This window comes from Octodon degus, unplaced genomic scaffold, assembly GCF_000260255.1.
Source record: "Octodon degus isolate 3935 unplaced genomic scaffold, OctDeg1.0 scaffold00007, whole genome shotgun sequence".
Lineage (NCBI taxonomy): Eukaryota > Metazoa > Chordata > Mammalia > Rodentia > Octodontidae > Octodon > Octodon degus.
In genome coordinates, this window is record NW_004524583.1 from 12,306,669 (window position 1) to 12,330,420 (window position 23,752).

A 23,752-nucleotide genomic window follows, 5' to 3' on the forward strand; every position below is an offset into this window, starting at 1 on the left:
AAACAAAACAAAAAACAAAAGTCTCTGGAATGGATGCTAAAGAGCAACTTCTGAAACTGGAAAAAAATGCAGGAAGGGGAAGAAGGGGCTAGTCCTGAACAGAGTACCTTCACTCAGAGGCTTCGGAGCATCTGGGAGTCCAGGTTTCCTGGCAAGCTAGATTGGCATGCTGCTCATGGCGGGCACAGCCACACAGGTGTGCTGTGGGTTTCAGGCCAAAGACTGGGCAGCTCCCTCCCCAGAACCACTCCAGAAAGGGGGAAAACAGTAGCAGTAATTTGGTGCACTGGATCTAAGTAATGGTGAAACCCCTCTTCCTGCCTACACTCTGCTCCTTGCCAGTACACATGTTTTATGGGGAATAGAAAAGACAGGAGTTGGGATAGCAGGGGAAGGAGGATTCTTTGCAATGGAGGGGAAAGAACAACAGAGCCAACTTTCCCATCCTAGTCTGAGCCCACACTACAAACAGACACATTTTTCCATATTGGAGAATAATAATCCCTTTATCCCACCAGTCTGGAATCTCATAATTGATTTCAGACTTTGGGTGGAAAGTTAGGAAGATGTGGGAGATGGAAAGTGGGGTGGGGAAATGGAAGGAGAGAAGCATGGAGCCAACAAAAAGCAGGGTGGAATAGCTTAATGAAGCTAACAAGGATAAAGACTTCCGATATTCCACCACTAACGCTGCTGCCTAACATGCCAGGGCAGCTTCCCCAGAGCAGCCTGCAAGAGGCAGTTCAAAGCAAGGTGCCAGAAGTAAACCAGGTTCTTTTTTTTCTCTCTCTCTGGTACCGGGGATTGAACTAAGGACCTAGGCTATCTCCCCAGCAATATTTTTGTTGTTCTATTTTGCGGCACCGGAGATTGAATTCAAGACATTGTGCTTGCCAGGCAGATACTTATACCACTGAGCCAACTCTCCAGGCCTAGACCAGGTTCTGGTCCTGGCCCTACTATTAGCTGCCAGATCCAGGGCAAGGGTACAGCCTCTGAAGCCTGCTCTGGCTGAAAAGCTCTTCCTTCCTTCTTGGTCCGATGGTTGGTCCATGCATGCACATACCTATTGAGCACCAATGAGGGAGGTGAAGATAAAAAGTCTATTTTTTTATTTTCTTTTTCTTTTTTTTTTTTGGTGGAACCAGGGATTGAACTCAAGCCCTTGTGCTTGCCAGGGAAGCACTTATTCTACTGAGCCATCTCCCCGGCCCGAAAAAAAAATATTTTAAACCTTAAAATATTTTAGGGTTTACAGGCCAGTCTTTGCCATACCCACTCAACTTTGCCACTGCACCGTAGCACAAAAATAGCCAGACAGTAGAATGAATATTGCCATGTTCTAATCAAACTTTATCTTTTGTTTTTGTTTTTTTGGTGGAACTGGGGATTGAACTCAGGTCCTTGCGCTTGCCAGGGAAGCGCTTATTCCACTGAGCCATCTCCCCGACCCCTCAAACTTTATCTTTGAATTTCCTTTAATTTCTACATGTAATGAAATACTATTCCTCTAAAATTATAAAATGTTTAGCACATAGGCCACACAAAAGCAGATGGTGGACTAAAGCCCTGCTTTGGTAGATGTGGGAATTGGGGCTTGATCCCTGGCATGCCATGCTGGCCCTGTTCCCGGGGCAAGCTGAGAGGGCGATTAAGACTGCACATGGTAGCGCACACCTGTAATCCCAGTGCAAGTCTAATCTGTGTAGTGAGATCCTGTAGACCCCGTACTAAACACACACACATACACAAAGAAAAAAAAAAAAAAAAAAGAAAAAAAAAAAAGCAGAAGGCAGGCAGCAAAAAGGAAAAGAGGTATGTGTATGATTGGGGAAGGCTAAGAGAGAACAGCAACATAAAACATCAAGTATTTCTCCTGACAGTTCAGTAGAAAAAGACATATAGATGAACTTGTACTATTACTTGTACGTGCTAGTAAGTAGGTGGTAGAAGCAGACAGAAGTCAATAAAAAAGATAGGACTGAGCTGTGGGGACTCTACAGTCACAACATACCATTTCTCTACTAGCCCCACTAAAGTCCCCTTTTGGAATCTAGCACTGAGCTCCCTCCCTAGAGAATGCACACTGGCCAAGGAAAGGGCCACACATATCCTCCTAATGAAGTCTGCTGGGGGAACCATTACTACCAGGCTCAATGACAGAGCAAGGCTCTGGTACACTGCCCAGAGGCCTACTGGACACACCCAAATATGTCCTTTCTAAAAAAGATGCCTGGTCTGAAGGAGAAAGGGGGGGGGGTCTCCAAAGCATTACTGAAGGCAACAAGAACCCCCCAAGATCAAAATGGCTCATGGCTACATGTCCTGTTAGGGCTTCTTCAACTCCACCTTCAGCTAGAAGTCCTAAGAATCACTCACCCAGTATGGTGACACACACTGGTAATCCCAACCCCCTGAGAGGATGAGACAAAAAGATTCCAGCCTAGGTAACTTGGAATTTAATGAGAACCTGTCTCAAAATAAATAATAAAGGGCTGAGGATATAACTCAGTGAGACCCTGGATTCAATGCCAGTACCTCTAGGGGAAAAAAGTCCTTTAGACTAAAGAAGCCAGAAGTAAGAGGCCTTATAGATCATTCAGGTCAATGCCTTCATTTCACAGGCAAAAGAAACTATACCACAGAATGGTTAAGTAGCTTGTTCAAGATCATGTCAGTCAGTTAACAGGTATATCACAGTACCTCAAGTATGTACTCACTCAGAAAAAAAAACAAAAAGACACAAGACAGACCAAAAGGAGTAAACCACCAAGTACTTCCTGTGCTATCTCAGCAATCCTCACAGCCACCCCCAAGCTGGGTACTATTATTATTATCCCACTGTGCAGCTGAGACCGAAGGCTCACAGCAACACAGCAACTAGCTCAAGGTCACAGAGCCAGCATAGGAACAGGCAGTCCAGCCCATAGCTGCCACCTGGCCAGATTCTACTTCCTGTCCCACCTGGTGGTGGTGCTGGCTGGAAGAAGAGATGATGCTACTATCATGGGTCACACGTTCCAACACTTCCTCTGCCCTGAGAGAGGCTGTCAGATCCTACAGACTGCTTCAGTACAGCACAGACCAGCTCGCAGCCCACACTCCCTCTCTCCCAGCAGCCATCTGCCAGAAAGACTCCCTTATGGCAGGTCCCAGGAGAAAACAATGTTCAAAGTCCCTTCCCTCCCACAGGAAGAAGGCAGGTTGAGACTTACCTGAAGCAAGTCCGTCTCCGAGCAAGGTACTAAGGATCACCAGAGGAAGGAACATTCCATGTCCCACAGAGTCCACAACCAACGCTGAGCTGCTCTTTGGTGCTATCCTGCCATGGCACATCTTTTATCCGTCCAAGTTTTATTAAAGAGACAAAATTTTAAATCCAGAAGAATCCTAAAGCCAGCAAGGGATAGATTCACCTATGACAAATACATAAAAAACAAGGACTTTAGTAAGGGAAAACTTGGGCCATAAGTTAATTAAAAGCAAGCACTTTGGTAAAGAAGCCACAAACCCCATACAAAGTTGAAAGAATTCTAGCAACAGAATCCTTGCTGCCAGGAGAAGCCAAGTACAGTAGTTTTTCACCTCCTTCTGGGGAAGGCCAAGGCCAGCAGCTAGCTGCTATCAGCATCCTGTCCAGGACCAGATGCCTGTGATCCAGTCAGAAGCCAGCCCCAGCTCACCTGGGCCTCAGGTGGGCACAACCGCTGGGCTCTTCCCCACCCCGGCCTCCGAGGCTCCAAGGCAGGCAGCTGCTGACACAGAACTGCACACCCGAGTCAGGCTCTGCCTTCACCACCTGGACTCAGAACACAACTAACCACGGCAGGCGTGGGGGGATATGAACGTGAGCATGTGTCTCAAAGGCAGAAATATGCCGCCTCAAGAAGGAATGCAGCAGGAGGAGCCACGGCCCAGCCAGCGTGCTCATTTGCCAGAGGCTGAGCAGCCCCAAAGGATCTGACTCCAAAGCAATGAATCTCAAACATGGCCTGATGAATCGAGGCTCATCTGACACACCTGTGACCAGAGAGACCACATTCTGTTGGCTGTCCCTGATACTGATGGGGGCAGAGAACAGGTGACAGTTGCTCATGAGCCCTGCCACCCACAGGCCTAAGAGATTTCCAAAGAGTAAAAACTAATGCCTTTAAAAAATAAAAACAATCAGAGATCAAGACTTTAAGAATCATTTTCTATATGCCTTTAGGGAAGAAGCTGGGTAGAGGACACATTACAGTGTGTATCTTTTATATTTTAGCTACCCTACTGGATTTCATCTGCCAGTTGTTTGTATATTCTAGTTTATGACAGGTAGTCCAAATAAAATGACTTCCTTTTTAAAAATTCCATATGCTCTCTTCTCTATTAATAAGGATTTGTGTGAGCAGATAAGAGAGCCTGCCTTCCACAAGCCTAATAAAGGGTGCCCCTGAGACCGCCAGACATTAACCAGACATGATTTTTATCTGCATCTGTATTTCTAACACAGGCCCCTGTCCCTTCCAGGGAGGGCAACAGCAAACAGTAAGAGGGTTCTCTTGGCCCAGAGAAGCAGCTATGAGTGCCTTCAACAACCATTAGCCTGAAGCAAGCAAGGATCCGACCACTGGTCCTCGTCCTCTTCCCTCAAATTATTATGGACAAAGCATGTTCCACACCCAGCTCCAACTGAGACTCAATCTAAGCCTTTCAAACTCAAAGGTTGGTGGTGGGGCCTGGGGTTGTCTGTCAGTGACTCACAGAGTACACAAAATTTTGTGTGTATAAATGTACACGTGTTTACGTAGCTGAGAATGGTAGACAGAATGCCTGGATTTAAATGTTGCCCCTACTGTGAGCTTGTCACAGAACCACTCAGCCTTAGTTTCCCCATCTATGGAATAAGGACAGTAATCACACTGTCATTGGAAGGTTAATATGGGCTTTAGGTTCAATGGGCTTAGTAAAGTCCTTGGCCCTCTGTAAGCCCTCAGTAACCTCTGCTGCTTTTTGCTGGGCTTTGGTGGAACTGGGGATTTGATATAAAGCTTTGCAGTGAGTTCGTTAGTTTTTTATTTTGAGACAGGGTCTCACTGAGTTGCTCCTTTACTGCCTCAGCCTCGCAGAGTGATGTGCTGCAGAGGTGTGCCACCACACATGAAAAGCAGCAGTATCCAAGATCATCAAGCTCCACCTGCTCATGCACAGACGCTAAAACTGAAGTTCAAGGGGCAGGGGCGACAGCTCAGTACAATAAGCGCTTATCTGGCAAGCACAAGATCCTGAGTTCAATCCCCGGTACCGCAAAAAAAAAAACCCGACATTCAAAGAAATTAAAGGATGTGCTCAGTGCTCCCATCGCTAATAACAATTGACAGTGGATCCTATTGTTCTACCGTTTCAGATGCAGCCACACCAGGTAACCCTGAAGGAAACAACACTGATCATGAAGAACACCATCTACATTTGCCACACCACAGCTCGTGCCTAGCACATATTTACCTGATGAATGGATGAGGTGGTGCTGTTTTCTGTGCACAGAGGCAGGCAGTCAGTTGGAAAGACTACTGGAAGAAGTAATGCTAAATTTAGTTCTACAAAATGTATAAAATGGATCTAGGTCTAAAAATGGAGGGGAAGAAGGGAAAAAGGAAAGTAAGGGGGAAAAGAAGACATCATACAGAAGGAGGCTCAGGACAGGCTAAGCCAGGGAGTTTAACAGCTATCCCAGGGGCCAGGGAGATAGCTCAGTAGAGCAAGAGCAAGGGCCTGAGTTCAAACCCCGGTTCTGCAAAAAACAAACAAACGAACAAAAAAGTTATCCTGAAAACCAGGTTGTACTATGAGGATGAGTAGGGAAGTTACAAAACTCATTAGGCAGATCACTCTGGTAGGGATATAGAGAATTGGTGGGGGCAGGGAAGCAGTACCCAAATGATAATCTTAAATTTCATATTATTCGGTAAATATATACCTCTTGAGAAGGCAACTTCATAATTTCTGTCCCCAAAATGAACAAGCTGTCTGGTCTATCAATTTTACTTCTAGAATCTGTCCTCAGAAATCATGTATGCAGCTGGGCACGGAGGTACACTCCTATAATCCCAGCACTTGGGAGGCTGAGGCCAGATAATCACTGTGAGTTTTGTAGCCTGTGCTACAAAGTAAGTTCAAGGCCAGCCAGAGCTGTACAGTGAGACCCTGTCTCAGACTAAAAAAAAATGCATCTGCAAAGCAATGAAGTATGGGAAGGATATTCATTACACTGTTTATATTGACAAAACATTAGAGCAACCTAGAAATTCAAAGGGAGTTTGGTTAAGCAAGTTAAAGTAAATCCAATGCAACAGAATATTTATTAGGCAGTGCTTTCAAAAAGAATTTCAATCTGCAAAGATGGAACTACTGCTAAAGCTAGTACATTAAGAAAACCATTTGAATGCTTGGGTTTTGTGGAGGGGTTGTGGGGCGGAGACCAAGGGTGGAATCCAAAGCCTTCACAGGGAGCTACATCCTCAATCCGCTTTTTATTTTTCACTTTGAGATGGGGGTCTCACTAAGTTACAAAGCTGCCCAGGCTGGGCTTGAACTCTCAAACTCTCTGTCTCCAGCCTCACCCTCCTACAACAACACAGGCAAACCTAGAGCATGAGTGCTGCCATGGGCTGTTTGTATCATTTAATGCTCTAAAAGATTTGCCATCACTATCTTTTTTTTTTTTTTTTTTTTGCCATCACTATCTTAAGAGTAATAGAGATTACAGGTGTGTGGCACCACACCTAGCTGCATGCTTGTATTTTTAAAGAACATGTCACAGGCACACACACAGACAGGCATACACACGCATATACACACATACACATATATAGACACTCGTGTGTGAACCTGAAAATCCATCTAGAATGGATAAGAAACTCGAAACTAACCACTGCCTTTAAGGAGGGGAACTGAACGGTTAACAGAGGAGAAAAACATTTTCCACAACATGTATTTCCTTTTTATCCCTTTGGACATTGTACTTTGTACCCGCATTAGCTGTTCATATAGACAAATAGAACAAGATAGTGTGGTAAGTCTTTCCCTACAGGCAGCATATCTCTTCCCTTAACAAACTGACAGACACTCAGTAAAAACACCTGGGCTGCCCCTTCTCCTAGGGGAACAGTCTCTTCAAGGGCTCTGCACAAGGGTCATCATGAGGAGGCAACTTTGCTTAAAATTTCTTGCATTTTCTTTCTTACCTCCCTATGACTGCACCTTTAACATGTTATTTAAAAAAAAAAAAAGTTACCACATCTATTTTTTTTTCAACTGTCTCATCTTACAGGACTGAGAGTTCCTTGAAGTCAAGGACTGTGAATTACTCAACCTGGAATCTCTTAAGAGCTAGCACAGGCCTGGTACCTGACAGGCAGGCCACAAATGTTTGCCAAGAATCAGGAGTCAGTGTGAAACTCCAGAGTAGAGGACATACACGTATGCAAGTTCCTGACTTGATTTGTTTTGTTTTGTTTTTAAAGAAACAGCTGGCTCCTCTCTTACTGCTTAAGCAGCCACCTGAGCCAACTCCACTGAAGCCTAAGACCTGGCTGAGTACAGAATGGATGGGGTGATGAAGGGGAGCTTTGCACAGAAAGAAAGAAATAAGGGATAGACAACAGATTATTTCCACACAAGGCTGGCCTCAGAAATAATACAGAGGAAGGCCAACTCCCAGGGCTCCAACATATCAACCACAAGAGTTGACACCAACTACTGTGGAAGAAGGGTCACATTATATCATTTTAGAAATGATTTGCTTGCAAAATAAAATTTTTTAAAAAAACAAAATCCTCAAAAAAAAAAAAAATCCTCTAATTATGGCTTTAGTGCATCAAGGGCAAAGCAAACACATATCGGAACAAATTAAGACTAACTTATTATCTCTAGAGAAATAATGAGGCTCAAACTTTGTTCAAAAAGGAAGAAAGATCCCTTCCATTTAAGAATTCTTTTGGTATGTTGGTGATCACATCCTCTGGTTTTTAAAAAACTGGATCTCAGCCTCATTTTCAAAGCTGGCACTCATCACCCCTCACAGGAACAGTGTTAATTACAGGTGAATGGACAGGCCAGGGTTGGCTGAGCCCCACTTCTGTCACCAGCCAGCTGGCTAGTCATAAAGGTTCTCTGGTTTCTATTTTCTTTCTGAAAACAGCTCGAAAGTCTATCTTAGCCACAGAATTCTCCGCAGCTTGCACACTTTATTTAATGTAACCCATGCCTTCCTAAAAGGAAAGGAGGGCTTTACCCTCCAAAATAGGAGGTGAGGAGAAATGAGAACCTGCATTCATCCTTTTGGTTTTCTTTCTTGGGAATGACAATTGCTGCCTAACAGTGGGTAACAGCAAGGGACTCCACAGCTAGACTGTCAGCCCCACCTGCGACCCTGGAACACCTGAAGGTCGAAGACCATATCTTGCTGATGTGATGGTCACTGCCATGGAGCCACAGCTCCAGCCCTGGGAAAGCCACATACTTCATCTCTGCCTATGTCTTCACTTGTGAAGTGGACCTGTTGCTTGTTTTATTGCCTTCACTAGGTTCTGGTAAGGCTCGAACAGGACAGAAGATGAAGAAGTTTCATTCTACTTTCTTTCAGTAAACTAGAAAAACCTAGGCTTAAATGTAGTCTCAGCCAGAAGCCAAGATGGAGAATCTGCAAGGTAAGACAAGTTCACATGGTTTACTTGGTTGTTGTTGCCGTAGAGGTTTTCAGGTTAACCCAGGAGCCTGCTGAGATTAAAGGTGCCCAAGATTCACCTTTAAAACTGGCTCCTGGCCTGGGAAGGCAGTTTCCGGATGCCTCGAGCCTACTCCTGTGGGGAAGGCCAGTCTTGTTGGCTGAGGTGAGGGCTGTGTCCTGTGGAGTTCTCCTCTGTGAAGCCAAGAGAGGACTGACTCAGGTGAGCTTGGCTTCCAGGGGCAAGGTGCGCAAATTGTTGCACAAACAACAGCTCACTTTCCATTAGTTAGGAGAGGGATTTGGGAAAAGAAAACCAACTTGAATCCTTTCCTCACCTCAGACAGTCCAGTGGACAGATGGTGCAAATCTAGAACACAGATGGTACAAGCTGGGAACAAGAACACATACTCATTGCTCCTCTGTCTTCCCAACTTGATGGGGGGGAGGGGAGAGAACAATGACCCATTTTCAAAGTGTGAAGGGAATTTAAACAGCTCCTTACACTTCTGAGCAAAATGAGGAGTCCCAAGTTCCCCAGAGAAACGTGAGCCAAGGTTAAAGCCACCCAGGACCTCTCCTGCTGCTCCCTCCAGTCTGTCAATTCTCCCCACCCTTACTCCCCTCACCCTGAAATGATCAGGCTATACATCGACCTCCTAGCACTCTGCTAAGAAAGTAAATTAATTAAATTTTATACATGTCTTCTACTTCTCCCCCTGTGGACAAATAGAACCTTCCAATCTTATTAACCTCTATTTCCACTGTGCCACAAACACCTGAGAGCTTCAAGTCGCAATTTCTTCTATTGGAATGGACAGCCTTGTGGCAGAACATTATGTCGTTCATTTCTGTTCAATCTCTAGCTCCTAGTTCAAAAGGCACACACTCTAACAACTCCTTTGACATTTTACTCCCTCCAAATCATAAATATTACACCTCAGCTTTCCTCTTAAACCACCTAAGCAGGCTACGGCAGGGGTGCAGAGGTCTTCTCCAGTGCTATGCTGTTTCTTGCACCCTGTCTTGCTCCCATAGAATCCCTCACCATAGTCTGTGGCTATCACATCCTCCCCCAACATTACATCCCAAACTTCAGACTGTAGGTACACCAACAGACACACTTTCCCTACAGCTTCCCTGTCACAATCCCCAACACCTCTCTTCTAGAAACTGACAGCAGAGTAAGGACCTGAACACAGGAGACGACTTGGACCCAACTCTCCAACCAAACAGTGGGTTGGCCTCAAGCAAGTCACCCAGTTTTCCGGGTACCCTCAGGTATATCTAGATGATCTCCAAAGGCCCTTTCAGTCCTAAGGAATCTGGAATATTCTCAGGAATAGGATGGGTCCTAAAGTACTTCCTTAGAAAAGGTTAGTCAACCAAAGTTCTAACTGGAAGGGAGAAATGTTGAGTCTATCCCCACGGTTCTGCAGAAGCAGCCCTCTCCACCTCATCTTCCAACAGCCATCCCTAGCATCTATCTCCCTCTGCACTGCAGCAAACCCAGAGAGTCCACTTTGCCATTTGGAACTTAATCAATCATCAGCACATTCGTATGGGCCATCTGTACACAGTGTTCCTAAAGTACTTTCCAAAAATAACAAATGTCTAACAAAAACTCAGCCTCCACATACAACGATCTCTGTAGAGCTGCAGGAGCCTGGGGAGAAAGAAAAAAGATGCAAAGAGAGCAAAAGAAGTGAACAAAACAGGACAGACTCAAGACAGGAGCAAGCAGAGAGTCACAGAGCCTATGAGCAAGCACTCCCCCTGCATCAATTTTGGACCTGAAGGCAAGAAACTACTTCCCAAGCCCATGGTTATCATGGGCTGATGGACTGATCTATGACAAACATTTCCCTCCCCATCTCTCTGTTTCTTCATCAGTAAAAGGAAATAGCATCATTAAAAAACTCAGAGAGGCTGGGGCCATGGAAAGGTCTGCCAGTCTGGGCCAGTCTCTGGTCTGTCTAGGCAGTAGTTGAGAAGTTATTTTCAGTTCCCGTGTGTAAACTTAATACAAAATACCCGTGCCACTATGTAGCCCGGATTGGCCTTGAAGTCACAGAGAGATTCTCTTGCCTCAGCCTTGGGGTGAGCACCACACCTGGCTCAGCCAGAAATATTAAAGACACTTAGTTAGTAGTACTACCCTCCTCACACCAAAAGTGACACACCTTTTTGTGAGTATAGTAAACCAACATTAGTGTCTGGGAAAACTATGGAATATATCCACACATGAACATGCACTACATCTCACAGAGGTGGCACTGGTCCATTTCATTGACAAAAGGAGGTAAGGGATCTAGAAGTCTCTCCTCCCCCAGCTTCTCTACTGAAAAGGCTTCCAGCACATTTGTTTCCCAAATAAAAGGTCAAGCTCAGCTCCATCTCTTCTAAGCAAACTTCTCACCACTTCAGCCCACCAGTCAATGAAACTGAACACACAGCATACTGCTGGGGTCATAGATGGGACTCATGAACACACACTCCTTGTCACAGTCACAACCAGGGCCTTATCACAGGTAACCAATGCCTGCTGCAACCATCAACTCTGTTTCCCTGCCCCACAGTGCTTGATAAGTACTTAAGAAGGAAAAAAAGATAAATCCAGAAGATATAAAACACAAAATGACATAGCAGCAACAGATACAGAATAAGAAGTAAAAGGGTATAAATTCTCAAATCTTGAGCAGGTAGCAAAACAGATGCTTGGCAGAAGCCACTGTAATTGGTTTCTAGGCCCCAGAGGTGCATCATGTGTGACATCACACGCTCTGATTGGCTCCTCCACAGCTAAGTCGAACAGACTTAATGTCCTCTGTGCAAATGAAGGCTGGGAAACCATTTGATGAATCTGCCTTCTCAGGGCTCTGGATCTCCCATGGTTATATGACAATTCAGCAGATATGCACCGGCTGTCCTCCATTCCAGGTTTGGGTGATCAAAAAGATGAAGTGGATCAGATTCACTGGAAAGGAGTTACATGTTTATCTGTGTAATAAAACTGGTACTGGGTCCCAGAAGGACTTTAAAAAGTGCTAAACACAACTGAGATTGGGAACAAATATTTCTGATGGAAGGGAGAAGGGAAAGAGAAAGCTTTGAACTGGACCCTAAACAAAGGCACACATTAGTGAGTTCCAGGGAAATGTTTTACAGGCAGAGTTACTTACAAAGAAAGATAAATTTGCCTAAAGGAGTAGTGGTGGAGGGATCATCTGGTCATTCTGTCTACTTAGAACATGAAATCTGCTAAACAAGAAGCATTGGGGTTGGTGCGATGGCTCAGTGGTCTAAAGCACCTACTTAGAACAAGCTTAGCAAAGCGCAGGGACCGCGGTTCAATCACCCAGCACCACATGCCAGCCAGCCCCGCCCCCTGGTGGGCTGAGCTGGCCACACACACACACACACACAAATAAATAAATAAATAAATAAATAAAAAGAAGTGTCTATCTATGTATCTTCATTCAATATATGTTTAGGAGGCAAATTTTGGATTTTAGAATACTTAAGAGCTATACAGGAAACACCTCCTCCAGGTCAAAAATAGCAAATCCAAGGAAACTGGCTGCTGCAGCCGTGTTTACTTTTTACCATCTCTGTGGATCACTTTCCAAAAGCCCCCAAGTGGGATGGGATAAACAGGTCTGTGTCACTTCCTGGTTCTCAGGCCTTCTGCTACACTCCCAGTCAGTCTGGGATGGCTGCCTATTTAAAAATAAACTTCAAAAACTCACCAAAAACCCCAACCTTACACCACCCTTTTCTTTATTTCAATTTTACTAAAATTAAAAAAGGTAGAAAACAAGAAATGAGAAAATGACCACAAAGAAGAAATTCCTTAGGTCAAAATAAAAATGTTGTGTGTGACTTGAGTTTGAGGTTAAGAGACTCGAATGCAAATTATTTTATCTCACCAGAAAAACTGACCTTTAGCATGCAAAATGCTTATCTCTACATAACAGCTGCTTCAGCATAATCCCAAGGTAGTTACCCAAGCCCTTATGGACTCAGTTTCCTTATCTTTAAAATGGCACCAATAGCACTTATTACAGAGTTTTTAAGCATTATATGTGAAAAGGTACACAAACAGTACAATGCTGGGCACACTGAGTCATGAGAAATGATAGTTTATCACTACAGGCATCACACCCATCAGTGCTATTTCCATCATCACTGAAAATACAGGGTTGGGACAGATGTTCTCTATGTAGGGGCGCTTTCAGACTCTAAGTCCTAGGTCTTGGTCAGTCAGTTGGTCAGTGGGTCAGCTGGTCTCTCTCTGTCTCTGTGTCTCTCTATCTCTCTCTCTCTGAGGTCTGAATAAGAAAAGGATGACAAACTGGGTAAAGCGTAACACTTGAACACATATCCTCAACTTTTATGTTAAAAATAAATGATTAGGAAATCCATCTATGAGAAAAATGGGCCAAATCACTCTTGCCAATTTTGCCCATTCCTTGTATTAAATCTACAGCATTGTAGCAAGTTCACCCACAACACATCAAACTGCCAATATTTTCCTGGCCAAGAGACTTGAGGGAAGGTGTAAAAAGAGGTAAGATGTGTTATATATACACACCAACTTCCCACGATGAATATAATCATACATCACAAACATATTAATAGAAATTTAAAAGCAAAAAACATTTTCCTGGGTCAGCACAACCTTACCTTACCCAGCTTGCTTTTAACCATATGAAAGGTTTTCTCATCGTCTCCTTAGGGCAGTCCTAAAAGTACAGTACAGTGGCAACCCACACATTTCCAATAATAACCAATCCTTTCACCAAGTGTTTTTGTTTTAAAAGGAGTCTTCTTAATATAACATTAATGTGGCCAAAGATCAAATTTTCTTCCCAAAGTCAGAATATAATCAGGAGTTTACCACACGAAGGTACTGAACCATAATTACATTCAGATGAAATAATAAACATTTTCTCTCATTCACTCATTCATTCATTCATTTCACTGTGTGTTGTGGCAAATGGTATAGAAATGCTATAGAAATAAAGCAGGGGCCAGGGAGATGGCTCAGTAGAATAAGTGCTTCCCTGGCAAGCACAAGGGCCTGAGTTCAATCCCTGGTTCCGCAAAAAAAAAAAAAAAGAAGAAGAAAAAGAAATAAGGCAAAAGCATATGATCAATTCAATAAATAAAATATCTTTTTACTCAAATTCACTCTAGGAACCAGGCATGGTAGCGCATACCTGTAATCCTAGCACTCAGCAGCCTGAGGCAGGAAGGTGCAGGCGATCTGGCTACTTAGTGAGTTCATAGTCACCCTGCACTACAAAGCAAGGCCCTGTCTTAAAAAAACAAAAACAAAAACACTCTAGGAGGGCTGGGGAGTTCAACACCAGGTGGCCTTATCTGGAGAGTCCTTGTTGGTGGGGACTCTGCAGGGCTCTAAGGCAGTCCAGGGTATCACACGGTCAGACCCAACCTTCTAGCTCAGTCTCTCTTCCTCTTTAATTTTAAAAACAAACAAAGCAAGAACACTAATGCACTCAGGCACTCTAACTCTCAGGACTTCCTCTAATCCTGATCACCTCCGGAAGACTCTACCTCCAAATACCACTGACATACTGTATATGACTTTAGGTATTAAATTTTTAGCATGTGAATTCTGGAGGACATACTCCACCCACAGGAGATGCCTGCCTTCCTGACCGACGTGACTGAGCAGGCAGTAGCACCTACTGTAGGGAAAGGCAGGTGAACAAATGGCAAGTGGGATTGCCACTGAGAAAGTGTAATGGACAGAATCATTTGAGAGGCTGGAAAGGGAGAAAACAGACCAGATCACAGCAAGAGGGGATCTGTGAGAAACAGGCTGTGCCCTTTCAGTTAACCTAATAATATTAGTTAAGGTTTCTTACAGTCCAGACAGCTGAAGAGTACGCCATGAAGAGTCTTTCAGAATCAACATCACCACACCCTATAGTCGGCCAAAGCTAGTGAGAGGCCCGGTCCCTACTGGAGAGGTGTCTGCTTCCTCAGTGCTCAGGAAGAGCAGAAGCAGCCTCTGCACCCATTGTGCCCTTCCCTGAGACTGCCACCTCTTCTTCAAGACCCATTAGAGGTGAACAGGCTACCTACAGGCAGAGCCAAGGGAGCAAGCTCCCCTAGTGTCTTTCAGACCTTAAGGTTCTCTACAAAGATGGCCCCAGCTCCCACTGTTTCCTGCATTACTGTTCAAGTGGACCTGAGCACTAACTCTGAGATTTAGGGTTAGGAGGTTATAAACATGTTCCCCACCCCCTGCTTATCAAAGCTTAGCTCATCCACCAACCACATATACCCTCATACCAAACTGGACTGACTCCTGGCTGCAACTGTTCTCCTTTGTGACTGCATTCCAGTAAGCCTCCTCCCTCACAACCGAACCTCGATTTGTCCTATATTCTTCCTCACAAATTACTCAACCTCCTGTGAGCTCTAAGGGTGGCCTGCCAAGCCCAAGCAGAAGCAAGAAGCAGGAACCTGCCAGCTGCTCCTTCTTGCTGGTAGTCCTGTGCCCTGCCCATCCATAAGCCCAAACTATTCGAGGTCTCTTCACCAAAGCACACATAGCTCCCACACTCTGCTCCCTGCGCAGGAAGCCCTGATGCAGGAACTGAGCCGGAATCTCATTAAACAAATTCACATCAACAGATTCTATTAATGTTCAAGTACAGACTCCAAAGGTAATCTCAAATTTGTCAAGGGTTCAGGCAGAGGCACCTAAAGAACATCATAAAGTGCGGAAATATTCTGGGAGGTGTTAGGAGGAATTGTGATGAACAAAAGCCAACAAGGGAAGAAAAAAATCCTAAAATAATGAATTTGGTATTTCTCTCCAGACCAAGTTTCAGGACTCCTCCATGAAACACTGTCTGAAGAACTCACTGACTTCACTCAGCACATACACTGAGCACCTGCAAGTATCAGAGTCTATCAGTGGTACACTGGGAAAAGCACAAGCCCTTAGAGTCAACTAACAGACTGCTGTGTATTGAGTATGTGTCAAAGGAACATACACAAGTAACTACAACATGCAGAAGATAATAAAAAGGCATGGCAGATAGGCAGCCAACATGTCAAAGACAAAACAGGAAGGTAAGGTAGAACCCAGAAGAGGGAAGTGAAACAGGTAATTATAGGGTCAGTCACTGTGGTCTAATAAAAAGAGAGTGTGGGTTGTAGAATCAAAAGGGAGTTCAAATATTGATTCTGCCTCTCATTGCTCATCAGGCCTAGGCTTTACTGAGCCTCTGTTTTTTTCACATATAAAACTGGAGTAACTGTATCTACTCCAAGTATTGCAGAGTCAGCCAGGCATGTGGCACACTATAATCCCAGCACTCCAAAGGCTGAGGCAGGAGGATCACTGAAAGTCCAAGGCCAGCCTAAACTACATAGTAAGTTTAAGACCAGCCTGAACTACAAAACAAGACCCTGTCTCAAAAAAAGAAAAGAAAAAAAAAGAAAAAAAAGAAAAAAGAAATTGCAGAGTGAAGGATTCACACTTTTGAAAAAAGTTCAATATAGCACCTGGCACAGAGTAAGGCCAGGTGAGACCAAGGGACCTACCACACATAGACTTAATGGTCACTCCTGCCCTCCATAGGGCTGACTGGACCTGACTCATGGACAGGCAGATAGCCAAGCACCTGCTGTTCACTCATCCATTGTGACGAGTTGGTTCAGTTGATTGCCTGGTTTAATAGGTACATGATCACACAGTAGAGGAAGAAGGCTCTTACACCAAATTGGCACTGAAAGCGCATACACACAGTCTTTAGGTTAAAAAGTACAGCACAGACACAAGCAAAATTATAAATTATGCCACACTTACAATGGAACTATGCCATTCTTTTGGTATATTAGAGACATGGTGAACAGACATGATCTGAACCTGGTTGAATTCTCTGTCTAAATGGATCCATGTTTGACAAGTGAAAACAGGAACAAACTGCCATAAGGTTAAAAACTGGTGTGAGGTTGTGTCTAAGGCACTCTGACCTGCAGTCAGGATGGAGAATCAGGGAGTAGATTTACTCTTCCTTAAATAATCAGAAAAACAGACCACTGGCAAGTGCAAGGGCCTCAGTTCAATCCCCAGTTCCACCAAAAAAAAAAAAAAGAAAATCAGACCAAACAGTACATATAATGGTTTTTAGACACTGGACAACAGGCAACACAAGGCAAGGATCCCTGACAAGAGGGGAAACACAGAGTCCTACATTTCCTAAAAATTTAAACTCAACTCCCCAGGCCACAGGACAGGGAGGGGAGACCTGAGAATTCAGCAATCTTCTTGTGTTGCTCTGGGAAGCTGAGAGACCAAAGCAGCCAGAATTTATAGGGCAAAGTAACTGAGATATTAGGAAGGCAGAGTAACTGAGAGGCAGGTGCTTTAAAGAAAAAAGGCTCCACTGCTGGGCATAATGACACACACCTGTAATCCCAGCACTTGGAAGCCTGAAGCAGAAGGATCACTGTGTGTTGGAGGCCAGCCTGGGCTACATAGTGAGTTCAAGGCCAAACTGGATTACAGAGCAAGTGAGCAAGATCTTGTGTCAAAAACAAAAACAAAAACAAAACAAGAGAGGGAGAGGGAGAGGAAGAGGGGGAGGGGAAGGAGCGGGAACGAGAGCAGGAGTGAGAGGAGAGAGAAGAGAGAGATCCATATATCCTTTTGAGTTTTGATCTGAGTATTGCTGTGTTTATGCCCATGAAGAAACTAGCAAGGATGGAGTAGCATAGCCCAAGAGCTCATTCAGAGCCAAAACAGCCTATGTTCCCACCACCGAAAGTGGCAAACGCTTTGCCTTATAGTGAAAGCATCTTAGCTACAGTCCAAAGACTGTCCTGGATGGGTCCCAAACAGCATAAAAACAAGCCTAGAAAAGATCAAACTGTTTCCAAGTAAATGAACTGCTCCTTGAGAATAAAGCCCAAAGTACATGTTTAGAGGAAAACAAAATGTTTTCGCATGTAGCAAGGTAAAACCATGTTGCCTTCCTGTCAAACATTAACAAGTATGCAGAGAAACAACACCCACAATTAGAACAATCAAACAACAGGAACAGACCAAGAAACTCCATAAATGATAGAACTAGTAGATACAAATATTAAAATCTGCTGCAAATACACTCCATCTGCATCAGAAAATGAAGGCACAAGTACAAAGAGGAGACATAAAAATTCAAACTAAACTTCTAGAAAGAAAAAAAATACATAAAATGCAAAGTATACAAGTTGAGATTGATAGCAGATTAGACAATGAAAAAGAAACAACTAATGAACATGAAAATATAGCATAAAGAACTGGGCGTGGTGACACACACCTATAATACCAGCACTTGAGAGGCTGAGGCAGGAGGACTGCTGCCAGTTAGAAGTCACCCTGGGCTACAAAGTGAGTTAAGGCCAGGCTGAACTGCATAGTGAGGCCCTGTGTCAAAAAGAGAAGAAAGAAGAAGGAAGAAAAAAGAAAAAGAAGAGTAGAAGGAGGAAAAGAATGAAAATATAGCATAGAAAATGATACACATGGAGAAAAATACTGAAACAATAAACTGTGGGACAATATTGAGTGGCCTAACAAATGGAATGCAGAGAAACAGAAAAACACAGAAATACTTTTGAGGAAAAACATAGCAAAAGATTTTCAAAATTTGATAACTATAAAGCCATATCCAAGACAATCAACAAACCTCAAGAAGAAGCACAAGAAAACACAAGGAAGCAGGGTGTGGTGGCACACGCACCCTTCCTTCAGAGACTGAAGGAAGGAGACTGTCACGAGCGCCAGGCAAGCCTCAGCTACACAGTGAGATCAACACCAGCCTGAACTATAGGAGACAATGGAGGCAGGTCTGTCACTCACTTTTTGTGTCCTGAAATATTTTTAAGGAGGCTTACTGCTGAGCACAAAGTGGGGGAGTCTGTGGCCCTAAAAACATCTGCAAGTAAGTACAGGATCCTAAGGAGAGGGATCAAGTGTTTACCTATGTACACAGAACATTATAGGCTACAATCCTGTGCAATCATATAACAGGGATGCCTAACACTGGAAAAGAGACAGGAAAGGTCTACAAAAATTCATCCCATCAAAGAACAAAATCCAGTAGAAAACGAAAAATAAGGAATGAAGGAGACTATAGTATATGGTGTGAATAGGCCCTATGGTGGATGCCAACTGGTGGTCCACTTGTTAGACTGAACCATTGTGGTGCTGGGGGTGGGAGGCCCACCTGAGGATTGTTGCCAGCAGTTAAAGAGACAGAATTGGAGAAGAGCTGGTTGAGGCTGTTAGGCAAGTTGCCTGAAAGCTACCGGCGAACTGTCGGAAGCTGCTGGTTCTCTTGGGCTGCTCTGCTGGAGGATTTTGGCATGCTGGCTTTCCTAATGAACTTGGCTATTTGTGGAAGAGGAGGAGCTCAGGATCTCATTACCTCCTTGTCACTGAGGATGGCTGCGGTTCATTTTGGGGTGCTTACTTTAAGCAGTGCTTCCTGGCTCTGGAGGGAAGATGGTGCACTGCTTAGTCGCCTGGAGAAGCTTGTCTAGTTGGCTTTCCTGACGTCCTCAGCTGTCCTCACACTCAGATCCTCACTGTCGCTGAGGATGGCTGTGTTACTTTTCAAGGGAGCTCTGGTTCTAACCTTGAGCACTGCTTCCAGGCTCCAGTTCAGATCCCTCAGCCTGCTAGCACAGGTCCTTCATCCTGCTGGCACAGACTTTCTAGCTTCCACCACTCACCTTTGGACCTTCCCAGCACAGATTCATGAAATAGGCCTGCATGACACATTGTCATGGGCTCTAGGCCTCCAGGTGGATTTGTGGGACGCATTGTTATAGGCTCTAGGTCTTTAACTGCACTCACGCAAGACATTATTGTGGGATCCAGGCCCTCAACTGGAGTCTTTGGTCTTTAGTGTGTGGACAAATTTCCTGCCCTCTTTGTATATGTTTCTTTGGGTGATTCATTATAAAATAATCTTATAAAATGTGACCTGTATTGTACTATTCCCTTACAAAACTCTGAACTACAACAGGCCACCTTCCCTTCAAGTAATATGTTTGTTTGTTAACGTACCTGACGACTGCCCTCTCCAAATTCAGGGGTTTGTTTGTTTGTTTGTTTGTTTTTCAGAATGGAAGAATGTTCTTCAAGCAGAAACATGTAAGAATAACTTAAAAGATATGAGAGTTAAGTAATTTTTAGCCATGCAAGCCTGATCCAGGACAGCAAAACTCCCTCCTCATCAAATACCCTAGGCCAGTACCATAGGCTTCAGAACTAACTAGCCTGGGGACTGGGGAGATAGCTCAGGGGTCTAAGCACCTGCCTGGCAAGCGCAAGGACCTGAATTCATTCCCTGGTACCACATGTTGTGCCAGCCCCAGAAATCTGGGCACACTGTGCCAGCCCCAAAACTGGGCATGGTGGTGCACACTTACAATCCCAGTGCTGGGAAGGCTGAGATAGGAAGATCACTATGAGTCTGAGGTATATAGCAAGACCCTATGCACAAAATATGCATAAAATAGTTTATTTTATTATAAATAGACAAGTAAATCTTTAAAAAGAAAAAAATAAGTAGCCTGGCACTCTACAACATTCCATGCTATGAAACTGGCAATGCATCCATCCCATGCATGTTGATTTGGTTTCCCCTTATAGCAAAGCCTGAAGGTAATCTGGATGGCCATAATGGGAACGTGGGTGCTAAGAGTACTCCTGGTATCTAATGAGTACAACCAGGGATGGTGCTAAAGATTGTATCATGCACAGGACAGCCCTCCAAATAAATTACTTGGTCTAAAATATCAACAGTGCCACAGCTGAGAACCCTGGCCTATGTCTGGCTAGGTTACAGAAATGTTAGCTCAACCTCCTACTCTGAAATGCCTTCACATCATTGACAACCCTTCAGTCCTACAACCAGGTCCCCAAACCAACACTTTGATCCCCTTATCATCCTAACTCTGCCTTACATTCTCTCAGACACAGGAGCTCTGCCACTGGCCATGGGTCCAGACATGCCATAGCACTCTGAGTCCATTTCCTCCAAATAAAATAAAAGAAAAGAGAATGTAAGAGTTCTTATTTTACAAATGTTAAGTTTGATCTTATCTATTTACAATGAACCAGAGAAAAGAAGTAAAGATTCAGTTTTGTATGTATGCACACCCCACTCTCTGAAGGACAGAAATTCTTACACTTTGGAAACCAACCTGAACCGAGAGAAGTCAAGAGTTCAGATTAAAAGGTACCCAGGAAGCCAGAATGATGGTGCATTCCTGTAATCCCAGCACTGAGGCTGAAAGATTGCTGGGGGTTCAAGGGCAGCCTGGACTACACAGTAAGATCTGACTCAAAAACAACATTCAAAGAATGATGGCGAGGAGAGAAGGTAGGTTCTGCAGACACCAGCAAGCCCAGGCCTCCACTTGAAAACATGAACATCCTCCACACTGACCTGTCACCTACCTGCATTCTGTCAGTCTTGATCAAGTACTAAATCCATACTCTCCCCAATCCTACCTCCTTGCACAATACACACATCAACCCGAAGTTACTACAAGTGTGGGAGACAGGTTACTCTCCCTTTGCAGTTTTCCTACATCCACACAAGGCCAAAGAGATAGGAAAGATGCAAAAACTAAATTATAGCTCTTTTCAAGTGAGTGGTTCAGCCCACTCCTGATGTTCAAGAATTTCCCCAGGAGGAGGGACAGAGAACAGCTCTGATGAACCCAAAGGTCCAAACTCTGGCTCTGACGGGAAGAGGCTATTTGCATAAGAACAGAGGTCAAGAGAGGTCCAAAGTTTCTTTTCGAAGGGTTTTTTCCCCTGCTCCTGTGGCGGTCTTCTAATACATAAGATTCTTGCTGGCATGGGCAAAAGGGCACAGCACACACACAGAACAAACAAAAACACAGCATGAGCTCCTGAGCAGAGTGGTGGGAGGCAGCAGCTAGAACAAAACCAAGACCTGGGCAATATGGGGAGGGGCACTGGAGGAAGGGGAGGGGCTGCAATCAGTGCCCTGGAAGAGATGAGGCTGCTGCTTCACCCATCCCCTCCCCTGCCCTGGTCTTTCATCACAAGTAGCAGATGGGCCAGCCCCAGGCAGCTGGCAGGGACCACAATCTGCACAAGCCAGGCCACTCCTTCAGGGCTGGAGAGGGAGAGGCAGGTCAAAGCTGAGGCCCAAGCCCATCTACAAGAGTCCTCAAGGGAAGGATGGAAACATCATCCAATGCTTGACCAAGTGAGGTGTGCCTCATAGCCATGCTCAGCACTGTTCAGAAGGCCTGGGTGGGGCAAGAAGCTGGGACTGGAGGACTGACACAGCTCCCAGAGTGCACTGCAACACGCTGGCCCAGAAAGCATCGCTCATTCAACATTTATGACACTACCAGCAACTAGAGAAACAGTGGTGACAGCAGACACTCTGCCTCCAAGAAGTCCATGGAAAGGTCAGGACAAACAAGGAAATAAACAGGGCATGTGGTGGCATCAAAGAGGGACACTCACACCAATATGGGAGCCTGCAACAGCCTAAACTGGCTCTGGCTTTAGGAAGGTGTTAGCCACACAGAGAAGAAAGAGGTGAGCAAGAAAATGGGAAGCAGGGAAATCCTAAAAAATAATAATAGCATATGCCAAAAGCTAGAAACAAAGAGAACTGGGAATTGTTCCAACCTTTGCTGCATCTGATCACCTTCAGTGGGAGCAGACTCCTAGTTTTTCATAGAATCCTAATTCTTACTGCCCAAAGGAACAGGGGGGTCATCTTGCAAAGTCCAAGCTACCCACTTTAAGAGGAAAGAAACTCTGACCTCTAGGGTTCATCACTTTCCTGGGGGACACAGGCTTGTGAACAGCCAGAACAGCAGCCAGTTCTCCTCTACTCAGTAATATTCCCTCAGTTATTCCCAAGTTAGAATCTGACTGCTGGCTGGGCCATCCAGGACACAGTGGCAGCCCCAAGACTGCTATTAATGAGTCAGGTCTATTTCTCAGGGCCCAAGGAATAGTTCCCTCAGGCTCCTACAAGATAGAGAAGTCAGCAGAACTGAGCTCTAGGAACTCCAGAGCAGCAGTGGAGCACTCAGGACAAAAGGAGTGCCTACCTTCCTCTTCTAGAAAAGAGGCAGAAGCGCAGAGGGCAGTACCTGAAGTAAACTGCTTATGTTACAGCATCAGAGGAAGTGATGGAAATGAAGAGCCTGTCTTTGCTTTGAGGCAAACTATAGGCCAGTGCAGAAACCTGAGGTATGCCAAATCAGACAGGTTCACTTAGGATCTGCCTACCTGGCTCCCCAGGAGTCCACCCCCTCCTCTGCCTGATCACACTAACCTATGTATAAGAAGCTTCCCTCCAGAGAATTTGCTGGCCCCTGTCCTGGCCTGCCCCTGGAGGACAGGTCATCTGGCAAGGGTCAAAACCCTGGCCTGGCAAGGCCTCAGGGCCTCAGCAGCACTTGCTCTGCTGTGCACACAGCCACCAGCTGCCACCCACTTTGGGTCAGAGTATGCAGAGGGGAAGAGGGCATTCTTTACCTTTTTGAGCACAACACCTATGGAATCTAAATAGAAGATTAGATTCAACTGCCAGAGCAGTAGTCCTCCTCTGCTCCTAACAAAGCAGAGTGCCAGCTGATTAAAGCTTCAGAAAGAGGCTAAGAGGTACCAGTGTTAGAACCATTTAACTATTTTCCTATCTGGGGACCATCAGCTCTGAGACCTTGAAGCAAAGGTGTGATGAGAACATCCTATTGGTCAGGAATCCTTACTGTGCCAATGGCCCTTGATGCTGCCTCTGCCTGCACACTCCAGAGCAGGCCCCAAAGGCTAACTGTAAGGCCTGGGGGTGGGGCTCAGTGGAGGAGCATTTGCCCAGCACGCAAGAGACCCTGTCGTGTAGTTTAATCCCCCACACTACAAACAAGTTTAAAGGAAAAGATGTTTGGCAAAGGCTGGCTAATATCATCTGAGGGTGTACAGAGCACGACAGCTGCCTGCCAGCATAACTG

At 44.8% G+C, this 23,752-nt stretch overlaps 1 protein-coding gene across 2 annotated transcripts in view; it reads right to left on the reverse strand.

Moving 5' to 3' along the window:
• Positions 1-23,752, reverse strand: part of Susd6 (sushi domain containing 6) — a 98,041-nt gene that overhangs the window by 51,309 nt on the left and 22,980 nt on the right. Inside the window, exons 1-2 of one of the 2 annotated variants that reach the window (XM_023702528.1) lie at positions 3,684-3,704; positions 3,216-3,416 (exon numbers count right to left, since the gene is read on the reverse strand). In XM_023702528.1, the coding sequence (XP_023558296.1) occupies positions 3,216-3,336 (121 nt within the window). In that variant the 5' untranslated portion in view covers positions 3,337-3,416; positions 3,684-3,704. Of the gene's footprint in view, positions 1-3,215; positions 3,417-3,683; positions 3,705-23,752 lie in introns of those variants that run through there. The other variant, XM_004624754.2, reaches the window with a different exon arrangement.